Source organism: Carettochelys insculpta, chromosome 9 (genome assembly GCF_033958435.1).
Source record: "Carettochelys insculpta isolate YL-2023 chromosome 9, ASM3395843v1, whole genome shotgun sequence".
Lineage (NCBI taxonomy): Eukaryota > Metazoa > Chordata > Testudines > Carettochelyidae > Carettochelys > Carettochelys insculpta.
In genome coordinates, this window is record NC_134145.1 from 10105342 (window position 1) to 10117524 (window position 12183).

At 47.3% G+C, this 12183-nt stretch overlaps 1 protein-coding gene across 1 annotated transcript; it reads left to right on the plus strand.

Annotated features, from left to right (window-relative positions):
* The first annotated feature begins 4006 nt into the window (after positions 1-4006).
* CDKN2C (cyclin dependent kinase inhibitor 2C) lies at positions 4007-10501 on the plus strand. Its single transcript, XM_075003017.1, has 2 exons — positions 4007-5205; positions 8660-10501. Exons 1-2 carry the CDS (start codon positions 5077-5079, stop codon positions 9038-9040), a joined length of 510 nt encoding a protein of 169 aa, XP_074859118.1. The 5' UTR covers positions 4007-5076; the 3' UTR covers positions 9041-10501.
* The last annotated feature ends 1682 nt before the right edge of the window (positions 10502-12183 follow it).

A 12183-nucleotide genomic window follows, 5' to 3' on the forward strand; every position in this document is an offset into this window, starting at 1 on the left:
GGTTTCATGTGACTAGACAATAGTTTCAGAATTTCAAGGTGAACTATAGCAAGAAGTCCTGTGGCATCTTATAGACTAACAGACATTTTGGAGCATAAGCTTTTGTGGGCAAAGATTAGCGGGTCTTTGCCCATGAAAGCTTATGCTCCAAAATATCTGTTAGTCTATAAAGGTGCAACAGGACTTGTTGATTTTGAAGATACAGACTAATATGGCTACCTCTCTGATACTTGTCACCATGCAAGGTGAACTATGACAACATCAAAGCCCCATTTGTGAAGGGAAGCAAAATACGCCATTCAAACATGATATTCTACTTTGTCCTAATTCTGTTTCAATTCATGTTGGCTGTTTGTAGAAGTCTATTACACATTGTTAGTGCAATAATTCTAGTTTAATGGTGCATAATTAATAAATGACACAGCTATTACTGCCATTCTATCTCCTTTTTCTACTGCTTGACATTACAGACAATTCTGTACTATATATACTATGTGGTTCAATACCACAGAGTAACTATAATAAAGGCTGAAAGGCAAGTTTTGTAAATTTGATCCAAGCCAACTATTTTCTCTCTGCATTTAAAAATTATAGTTTAATAAATAGCACTGTAGTTTTACTCACGGCCATTAGCTGTCGTATAGATCAGAAAGTGACTTGGATTCATACAGAGTAGATAGCAGACTCATATGGTCATTGAAGGATATCAGTGACAATGTGGAGGCAGCAGTGAGAACGTTCAGAGTTGGGAAGTTGGTTTAGAACGAGCAGAGGTACGAGACAAGGAGATCTGATATTATTGAGTAGCTTCATCATGCATCTAGACAGAGCAATGGACAAGATCAAGGAAGATGTATCAAGGTATGAGTGCACGGGATGAGAATTAACAACTTGACATTTGCAGATTATATAGTTATCATCAAGGAAGATGAGAAAGTAGCAAGAATGGTGCAGGTGCTAAATGAGGAAGGGAAGCAGTACAGACTGATTATGAACATCAGTAAAAGGAAAACAATGGTATTTGGAGATAATGAAATAGGAAGGAAGCTCAGTGTAAATGGGATTGAACTAGAGAATATAGAGAAGGTCAGCTATCTGGGGAGCAACATGACATATAATCTAGACTGTAAAAAGGAAATGGTGACAAATAGCGAAAGCAAGAGCGAGTTTGAAGGCGATGGATAAGATCTGGAAAAGCAAAGTGATTAACTTAGGAATGAAGCTGAGCATCTTGAAATGTGTGTATTCAGCAGCATATTGTATGGATGTGAGACATGGGTGATAACAAAAGATTTGAAAAGCAGGATATTGAGTTATAGCAAGATCCTGAGAACAGGATGGATGCACAACGTCACAAATGAGGAATTATTTAGGAAGATACAGCCAAAAGAGAACCTACTGCAGAAGGTTTTACAACTGAAGTTACATTTATTCAGGCAAATCTGCAGAATGAATGATGAAGGCAAATTCAAGACCCTGGTATTCGGCATAATGGGCAGCTCAAATAGGAGAGGCAGACCCCCAGAAAATGGGTAGGTGATATAGTAGATTGATGCAGAGCTAGTCTACAGGAGCTAAGCCACTCCATATTGGACAGGGAAAGATGGATGGAAATAGTGAGAGAGGTATCAGATACCAACCAGCACTGAGCCCATGGTTGTTGTTGGTGATGATGATGATGATGGTCAGCCTTGGTCAAAGGTTGGTTACCTGGTCCTTACAATGCAATAGTTGAAGCAAAAAGTATCCATTTTACCTAAAATAAAGAGCAGGATCAGGGCCAAACTGAGAAAAAGATGAAAAATACTAAACCCAAGTTATGTCACTTGCAGTCCAGATTACAACTATATAAATAATTTCCTTTCTAACTCAGAATTCTTAAACACATCCAAATTGGGAGTTTCCTACCCATACTGTAATGGATACATTATAAATGGCACTTGGAAGGTAGGGAAGTCAGGTGTGTACATGTTTCCAGTACTCTGTCTGATGATTATATCAGCAGGTGTGTAGTTTGTTTTATGGATGTTACCATTGTTAAAACTAATTAAATACAACATGGTCCTTCTGAAAACATATTTAAAGGACATAAAAGGCAATGAGTAGTATGATGCTACTTTTTTGCCTGGTCAATTTAAGCTGGGGAAAAGAGGCCTTCAGGGTCACAAAGTAAACTTACGTTACCAGAAACAGTTTACAGAAGGATTCGTCTTTCCTCCTTAAGTGTCATATACAGAATTAGTAAAATAATATAATATTTATGGGTCAAGTTCTGCAATGACTTAACCTACATATAATTCCATTAAAAAGTTAATAGACTTGAACTAGGAGTAAGTCAGTGCAAATGTATTTGCAAGCTACCAAGTGAAACAAAATATTCTAAATAATATTGTATGTGAGTGCCTGTTTTCAGAAAACCTTTGTCACTGAAAATACATGTTTCTGGAATTAACTTTGAATGGAATAAAAAAACCACACACCTGTGCCTGGAAACATTACTGCCTATTGTTACTTATAACAGGTAGGCTTATTATAACAGATTATTTTCTCCTTTTTCATCCTGTTTGCTTTGTGCATTTGATAACAATTAGAGGATCGTGTCACTGTATCAGCCCAATCTCAGCTCCCCTTGTTCCTTATGTCAGTTTGTCAGAAAACAATAGGGGAAAGGAAAACATTTTCAAAATAGGACAATACGAACTTTCTCAGGATACTCAGATGCCTAAGTGGCACTTTTGCCCTTCCACTTTCTTTTTAACTGCCTAAAACAAAGTATATATCCTTCTAAAAACAAATAATCTTTCTAGCATAAGGTATTTCATATCCGGCCCTGGCTGTGCACTGCCCAGGCACACAAAACCTGCACTGTTATCTATGGCAGGGTTGCCTCGTCCCGAGTGCAGGGCCGGCTTCTTTGGGTATCCCGTCTTGTCTCTAAACTCCTCCGTTCAACATCAGCGCCTTGAATTAGCCGGTTCCTGTATTTTTTCATTGCACTGGCCGTTTTGCTGCCCCTGGAAAGCAGAGAGACACTGTCTAACACACAGAAGAGTCTCTGGCGCCCTGTACGCTTCGCGGGGGTCCTGAAGATGGCACCTGCTCTGCAGCGCTGCGCGGAGTCAGGTTTTCAGGCTCGCTGGCATGTAGACCAGTTCAGCCTCCAAACCCCTTTACCGTCCAAACGTTTTCAGTCACCCGCCGCACAGCGCCCCCCGGCGCCTCTTGCTGCTCTTCTGACCCACAAGTGGAGCCCTCCTCTCCCCCACGACAGCCCTGCGCACTTCCCACCCAGCAGGGTCCCCGCCGGTCTCCCAGCGAGCCCGAGGCGAGAGGAGCGAAGGTTTCAGCCCCGGGGCAGCGCAGGTCGAGGGGAGCACGATTTGACATTGACCCTGCAGCCATGACCTTGTCTTCAGCGAGAGGCGCTCGGCGGCGCCGCGCCAGGGCTGCGCTCCCTGGGCCCGATGCTGCTCTCATTGACGTCAGGGGCACGTCTCCCGGGTCCCTCCACGAGAGCCAGGATCGGGCCCGGCGAGCGAGCTACGGACCGCGGGGCGGGTGTACAGGGGCCGGCTCCCGCCGCCCGCTCGCAGGCTGCCTGGGTCCGTGGCGTGCGCCTCCGTCCCTCGCTAGCGTCCCGCCACTGCGGCCGGTGCGTCCCCCCCCCGCGGCGGCGGCGCCCCGCGGCCACCTCCTCGCTAGGCCTCACCCGCCGCCCCGGCCCTGAGCGAGAGGACGGCGGGCGGGGGGCGGGGGGGCCTGCAGCCCGGGACACTGAGCGTGCAAACTGCCGCTTCGCCGGCGGCCGGGGCTGGGGCCTGCGCGCTGCGCCCTGGCGAATGGGCGGGAGGGGGCGCGCCGGCGTAGGCCTTCCTGCTGGCTGGGAGGCTGCACTGCAACTCGGCCGGGCCTCCTTAAATCCCTGCCGTTACTCGGTGGGCGGGCTCTGCGGCTCAGAGCGCTCAAATTTTTTTCCTTTTCAAAAAAAGCTGATGAGGGTAGAAAAGCGGCCGGGGAGCGAGGCACGAACCCGACGCCGCCGCCGCGCGCCCAGCCCCGGCGGGCGGGAAGCCGCGGCTGTCACGGGCGCAGCCGGAGGGGAGCCGGAGCCGGAGCCGCAGCCGCGCGCCTGTGCCAGATCCAGCCGTGCCGCAGCCGCCCCAGCCCCGCGCTCGCCGGGGAAAGCGAAAGGGAGGCGCCGGTGCCAGCGCCCCGGGGCCGAGCCGAGGCGGGAAGCGCTCACCCCGCGGCCGGCCGCCGCAATGCCGCTGCCTCCCGCCCAGATCGCCCCGGCCGGCTGGAGGGAGCCGGCGCCGCGGCGGGGCTGCGCGGGGCAGTGAGCCCCGGCGGAGGAGCTGGCACCGGCATGCGGCCGCCCGCGGACCGCCCCGCGGAGGGCGCACTCTGCCGCCCCGGCGCCCTTCTGAATGCACCGAGCGACCACCACCGCCGGAGGCGGCAGCAGCCGGGGACCGCGGCCGCTCGGCGGGGAGGACTTGTCCTGCTGCTCCAGCCCAGGGACTTTCCGGCTCGGGCGTGAGCCGTGCGGCGGAGGATCGGCCGCCTGCTGCCTCGCCCCTCTCCCCGGGGCTCTCTCTCCCCAACCCCCGGTGCGTGGCGTGGAAAAAGCGCAGCTGTCTGCCCGGAGGCGGCAGCCCCCGCCGGGACGGGATGCCGGCGGCGCAGGAGCTTTCTCGGCGGAGCTGTTCCTACCGAGCCTCCAATCTCGACGTGCGCAAGGGTGGGTTGTTTCCTTCCTTAGTCCCCTAGGGGTGCGCGGCTGCCTTGTCGCTAAGCCATAGACCCCGCCGTGCCCGGGGGGGTCCCCTTTAACATGGCCAGAGCCCGCAGGCTGCAGGAGCGAGGAAATGCTCTGTCGAGTGGAGCTGCACTTTTGCTGAATAATCACGTGTGGATTTAGGGGCGGGCGCTTGGCAGGCAGTTTTTTACGAGTATTTACTACAAGGTCTACTCCAGAAGATTAACCATCCCAGTCCTTCTGTCAGCCTCCGCTGCCATGCCTGGTTAACCCCCCGCCCCACCTCTCCTTTTGCCGATCGCCGGGCACCCCAAAGAATGGCCGAGCCTTTCGTCAACGACTTGACGTCCGCGTCTGCACGGGGGGACCTAGCGCAACTTACTAATTTGTTGCAAAAGAATGTAAACGTCAATGCCCCAAATGGATTTGGGAGGACTGCGCTGCAGGTTGGTATCCAGAGAGAGAGCGAAAAAATATCTCAGCACCGCCACCTCCGGGTCCCGCGGTGCAGAAAGCCCCCCCGGACTAGGCTGGTGTGCAGGATCGCTGTGCTTTTTTAACCTGGTTGGTTGCCATATTTTATAACTTTAGTGGCTCCAGCTCCCTAAAATGACGTACTTGAAATAAAACTGGCCCAAGCCCGTAGTTTAAACGGGAATCACCCTCGCTATCCCCGAGTTCAATCCGCTGTTGTCCGGGGGTCCGGGGGAGGAAGGCGAAGACAAGGTGGGAGAGGTGAAAAGGGACCATCCGAGCCGAGCTCTGTTGCAGAGCTCTGTAAACACATAGGGATTGTTCCCCGAGGGTTTGCGGTGTGTATCTCTGCGGGGGGGGGGGCGGGTATGATTACTTATGCTGGAGTGGATGGTACTTTTCCTGTGTGCGATGTTTGTGACGAATGACCTTTCTGCATGTGGAAACAAGCTGCATCGGGTATTACGCTCCTTTCGATGTACGCTAGCCGCTGAGCATGGGTTAGAGTCCGGGCTGAGTCACTTGCCTACCCATTCATAATTAAGGCTGCATAAAAATAGGATTTTCAAACCGGCCGCTGGTGGAGGAACTCCAAAGATTTCATTTCGGGGGCTGTAAAGATTGTATGTCCCAGTTTTCAGGCTTTAGACTTACAGGCAGTAGTTGGAATTCGTCCAGGGGCGAAATATTGGCATTGCTTTAAGATTTTTTTTCCCTCGAAGATCATTGTAACGATGGTGGAAATGTTAGAATACAGACGAAAACGTGAAACGTGAAACAAGCAATTTGTATCTGGGGTAAAAGTCTGTGTCCCTGTGTAGGGAAGTGTGAAACTACAGTCCTGATTTTGCTTGTTTAAGTTCCACACTTTTAAAAACGTGTTTCTGTTTTAACATACGAACTTACTGTTCACTTGTGAAATGTTCTCTTTGGGCACTGTGGTGTTTGGGACTGAAATCCAGACGCTTACTGGGTCTTTGTCTTGAATCAAACTGCAGGATCTGGAAAAGAGGAAATTTTTGTATGAACACAATAATAATTCTTATTTGTCTGTTTCACTCAAACTGCAGAGCTATGCGGTTATCCTTGCCCTGTTATTGCTATTACTGTTATCACATAGTTAGGGGGATGGAGACAGTGCAGACACCTTGTGAGAGTGAAGAGCTTATATCGAGCACTCACACTAACTTCCGTAGGAAATCAGGAAACGTTTAGCCAATTTTTTATTTTTAAAATGAGGCTGAAAAATGCAGTTGCACTGAAGTAAATTCAAGGCTCTGAAACATAATCAACGGACTTACATTAGGAAGTATTTTACACCAGGGCATCCCTTTCAGCTGTCTTAAACAGAAGCGCCCGTATGATTCCCACTTTAATTGCAGCTTAATCATAACCGATTTAATGAACCAGAGCACAAATCAGAACTGAGTTGTCTGTCTACTTATTTTCAGTATGTATCAACCTGAAACATGCTGTGGGGAGGTGACAGAGCTCAAGAATATTTTCGGTCACCGTTCCCCGAGATAGTTCACTGGGCACCAAACCGGATGAAAGTGAAATTGTATTTTATTACCCGATTATGCCAAGTTCAACAACTACCTTTGTGATTATTTTACTCTGTGCTTTTTCCTGCTGATGTGGAGTACCCATGCAGGCCTCAGGTACTGACCCTCCAGCATGACCTCCTTCAGGTTTGCTCTACAGATCTTCTCCCCTGCCCCATTACCCCCACGGCCCCAAATGACAAAGTCATCAGTAACTGGAGCGCAACTTTATCCTCGACCCCACTAGCATTACCCTTTATGTTAGTTGAATTCCTCCTCAGCTTAAAATCCTGTTCTTTGGTGCCTCATCCTCCCAGCTTTGCATGCCCAGAACACTCCCACTGAAGTTTTCGGGTGTGCAAGGGAACCGAGGATGGGCTTCCCGAAAGCACAGCAGATACTTGTAGGATTTACCAAACAAAAAGGAAGAAAAAAAATAAGAAGAAAAGGAAAAAAAGAGGAAGAAGCCCTCGCTTATTTTCCAGGGGTACAGTCGCACCTCTTGTAATATCCAGAACTGAAAGGGATGGCAGGTAATGGATAGGAAACATTCAGTTATCGCTTGTCACAAATAACGTTTCCCATCTCTACCCTATACTGTCTGTAAATGCAATATAATACACTATTATACATCCCATATACTATTATAATAATAACATGCATTTTGTCTTTGCCTTTTTCATAAAGCTCAGCACATTTATTTTCAGTCACAGCAGCTTTTCAACACATGCCTTGTAGAATTTGTAATTTGTGTTTACTTTAGTGCAACTGACATCCTTGGTGGTGGTAGTAAAAGAAAGCTGCTTTGCAAGATTTTTAAGATATCGGTTGAAAAAATTCCAAGGAAGCAGAGAAGGCAATTTTTTTCCTTATCTGTGTTGATAATAAAATCTTCTCGTTGTGAGAGTAGTTGAATACTGGGTCTTGAAAAAAGATAGCCTGCAACGTGGGAAATTATGAGCTATCTGTCTTGTTTAATTTTTTTAATGACTTAAGGGACAGAATTCTGGCGAGATTTGGGGGTCAGGCCGAGGCATTCAACCCCCTAATCAGAGCTGTCCGTATGCTCAGTTATAGTAGGTTAATGGTGTGATCAAACAAGTGTAAAGAAATAAAGTTTTACTTACCAGAAAGAATAATTAGGGACCCTGTTCGCTCTTCCTGCAATGGGTTATTTTTAGCAGCATATATTCACAGATTAGACAGAAATTCTGAAGCTATGAGATAAAAATGTTTGTTTTTCAAGAACTTAGGTGAACTTGAAGTCATGGCTTTTAAGTTCTCCATTTTGGGCAGCACACAGCGAAGCACAGATCTTGCAAAAATATTGAAGGCTTATTTTCTTTATAAATAGAACTACGGCCCATTATACGATCACACTGGCATTTAAGGACAAGAAATACACAATTTAAACACTTATGGGAGAGTTTATCCCTCATCTTTTGTTATTGGAAGCATAAAATATCAGAGCCTCAGAAAGTCACCCCTCTTACACTTCACGAGTTTAAGGAGGTAGATGGAAGTTTCTTGCTATTTTTGGTAGGTGAAGCCGAATTAGGTATAGGGGTTTTTTTAATCAATGAAAAGGCTAATATAAAAAGACAAATTTATAAAAATGCATGAGGACCTCAGTATTCTACACTAGTCTGTGAGACAGGAAGAGCTTTCTCACTGAAACAATAGAATTATTCACAAATTTACTCTGGCTCGTGCAGAAATTGGGTTTGCCCTCACATGAATTTTCTAACTGGCTTCCTTTGTGTAGGTAAATGAGGTCCCCCTCAGGGACACCGCTCAAATATGCACCAGAGGGGTCTAACGCGAGGGAAGCCGGCGGGTCTAATCTGATTTGCAGGATTAAATTCTTATTTTTCCCCTTTAGGTAATGAAACTTGGGAATCCTGAAATTGCCAGGCAGTTGCTAATTGAAGGTGCTAATCCTGATCTGAGAGACAGTACTGGGTTCGCTGTCATTCATGATGCAGCCAGAGAGGGTTTCCTGGACACGCTGCAGACTTTACTGGAGTTCAGAGCTGATGTTAATATTAAGGATAATGAGGGAAACCTGCCATTGCACTTGGCAGCTAAGGAAGGCCACCTCCCAGTAGTGGAATTCCTTATTAAGCACACAGCAAGCGAGGTGGAGCATCGGAACAACAAGGGAGAAACTGCCTACGATTTGGCCAAGCTGCACGACAGGAACGATATAGTTAGACTCATGGAAAGCAGCAGTTTAAATGCAGAAGCTGCAGACACCAATTAAATCAAACTCGGACAGTTTCTTGCTTGGACATTAAAGCTTCTAGCCTTTGTTTTTAATAACGTTGCTGACAGCATTTTGATTTCTGGTTTTGAAAACTAGCTAGTGCAAGTCTGGGGAAATGCAGAGGTGTCGATTTCGTAACAAATGAATGTATTTAAAAATCACACCAACAGCATTTTCCTGCACCTGCACCTCCAAAAGGCTAAAAGAGAGACAACATGGACACATGTTGATCGCTTTTGCTTAGTTCTTGCAGGCTGCAGTTCTTCATTTTTTCGTTTGTTTTAGATCACTAATGCTGAAAACGCTGTGTACTAAAAGGCTTTTATGTTACTGGTATTTACGTTTTTTAAGTGTTTTCCTGTGATATTTGTTCTTAAAATCATGCCTCACAATTTAAGCACTCAGGACATTGAAGAGTGTATAGCCTGTGGTCCAGGCAAAGCTTGAAGTTCGAATAAAGTTTGTCCTAGGAAGACAGCAGGATGGGGCCCTAGAAGTGTTAGAAAGTAGCTGCATTTGGACACTAATAAAAGCTTGTAGAACTAGGCAAATTGCTTTCCTTTCTAAATTGAGATTATATTTTTTCTTTGTCTCTGTATTTAATCTTTCACAAAACTGAAATTGAGTAACAGAAGCAATGTAGGTGGCTCTTTTTGATTGCCAAAGGTTTAAACATCTCAGCTTGGTTGTTCGTGTTTTCTCTGCACTGAACAATATACTTCCTAGTTTCAAAACAAGACAGCAGGCAACCGTTGACAAAGAAAGAGTATAAGGCTGTGCTCCTAACGCAGACACCCCAGTTATCTGGCCACTCCACAATCGAAGAGAAGGTAGAAGTTACTTAAGAAATATTTGCTGTCCACCAACTTTTTATTTTAATTAACAATTGTATTGGAGCTGCGTCTCACAACACGTGGGTATTGGAATACCATAGAATTTAGGAGGTATCACGTTTGCTTTTCATAACCTTATATTATCGCTTGCACGTGAACCACAACTTAGCCTTCAATATTTTAATTAGCCATAAGGTTGCTACTATTTGTGCCATCCATAGTCACTTCCCATCCTATGCGCCGAGGTGCTGAGCGCTTTCTGCCTCCATGCGCTGACCATCTTCAGCACATTGTGGAACTGGGTTTATTGGAAACCACATTATAGGTGTGAGCTGTTTGTCAGATCAGCGATGTTAAGTGCTTTATTTTTAATATTCTAAACCTTTTTGCTGCACGAAAGAGGTGGAATCAAACCAATAGGGAGTGAACCTAGTTACAAATATCAGCTAAGCAGCATTGAAAAGGGAACTAGCAGTTTAACTTTCCGGAAAAGGTTTCCTCCCCAAATGAATAACCATTGTTTGAAAATAAATTAAAAAAAAACCATAACGTGTATATCACCTTTGATGCTTCCTATCCACTCGCTGTCGCATTGCTGTGTTCTGGATTAAAAGCTTTTCTCCTGACCGGACCTATGAGGCTGTGTGGATTTATTTCCAGTGTTACAATTTTGGCTGAGAAATTCCCTGCGAGTCACCTAAGCCGGCTGCTGCATGAGGTGCCGGTTTTAGGCAAGGGCCTCCACCCTACATTGCAAGAGGAGGTTTAAAAGAAACCTTGGAGCGCCATTCACGGTCCCACCGGGTTACATGGCCACAAACCGAGCCCTGCCTCTCAGCTTAAGCATTGCAGGACGTCCGCCTCCTTTCCCCCGCGCTGCAGCTACTCGCAGCTCCCGATACTCATCCTTAGCCGGCACCGCTGAGCCTCCAGCTTCTCGCCTTCCCCCGCCACAATCCAGCTCACTCGCGAGGCTGAATTAATCGGCGGAGCCGCCTTGCTCCTGCGCCACGCGCTAGATCTGCCTTCCAAGCTCTGCGCCCATCCAGGGTAATGTAAACCCAACCGGGCCACCGCGTTCCGTACGAGACCGCCGGGGGCTCCGGCACGAAGGGCCCCGGGTGCGAAACCAGGGGTGTTTATGGGAAGGAACAGGGTCGACTCGCACCCCACCCCTTTTCAGCCGATGTTTGCCAATGAGACCAAGCCCCAGTCCGCAGTGTGTGTGAATAATGCACAACAGGACTCCCCTGATTTAATTGCTTTGCCCCCCTTGGCATTTCACTGGTAAAGAGCCCTTATTGCTCAGACGAGAGGGGCGCCGAGAATTCTCGTTCTGCTGGTTTTAAAAACGCCATTCTTGCGGCCCTTGTTTTCCACCAGGAAGTTTCCAGGAGCAGCAGAACGACCGCTGGGAGGTAAAGACCTGGTTTTTGCCACCCTAGCTCGCAGCCTGCACAAGAGCTAGTCGGGAGATAGCATCTGACTTGGGGAAAGGGGGCTGTCACTTAATCTGTAATTAAAAAAAGCCCTACGGGGTGCTGCGCATCGACAATAAAGGGCTCTGCAATAACAAGGATCATCACACTGAAAAAACTTGCCTGAGTGTGGTTTCAGAAAAGAGTTGTGGTTCTCTTCTACCAGCCTCCCACCAAAAGAGCAGCCTTAATATGTTCCACCCTGGGGAACGAATCAGTCCTATTTATTCAGACACCCGAACCAATGTCATGTTTAAGTTAGAACGAAATAATGCTGAGCTGTTTTATTGGGGTGAAGAAGAACTAAAAAGTAGGTCCTACCGAGGGAAACAAGCTAAGAAAGGGTGTGAGGAGTGGGGTTAAAAAAGATGATCGCACACAAACAGTGCAAAGGCAACAACCCCGGCACACACAGAATGAAAAGAACACAAAATGGACAACTCTCCAAGGACACACGAAGAACAGGCCATGTAAACAGGCGCGTTTGGCGGCTCGAGCCTGCCCAGAGGGATTACACGCCTTTTGGGAAGGTTGCAGGATTTGGCCTTTGGTTTTCGTTTGATCTCTGGGTAAGACAGCGGCTGCTGGATTCCGCCTGAGCCAGGACAAAGCTGAGAGCGTTGCTGTACCGCAGCAATACCAGTTACGCTCGTTTAGCATCTTCCAGGTAGAGTGAAATAAGCAGCCTGTGTGTCCTGGTGCGAGCAAAGAGAGAAGTGACCAGTACTAATGCAGCTCAGGACAGCCATTATGTGACTAGGGTGGTGAGAGACAGACCCAACGCTTAGCACTGGGCACATTAAAATGAATTCAGCCCCATTATTATTAT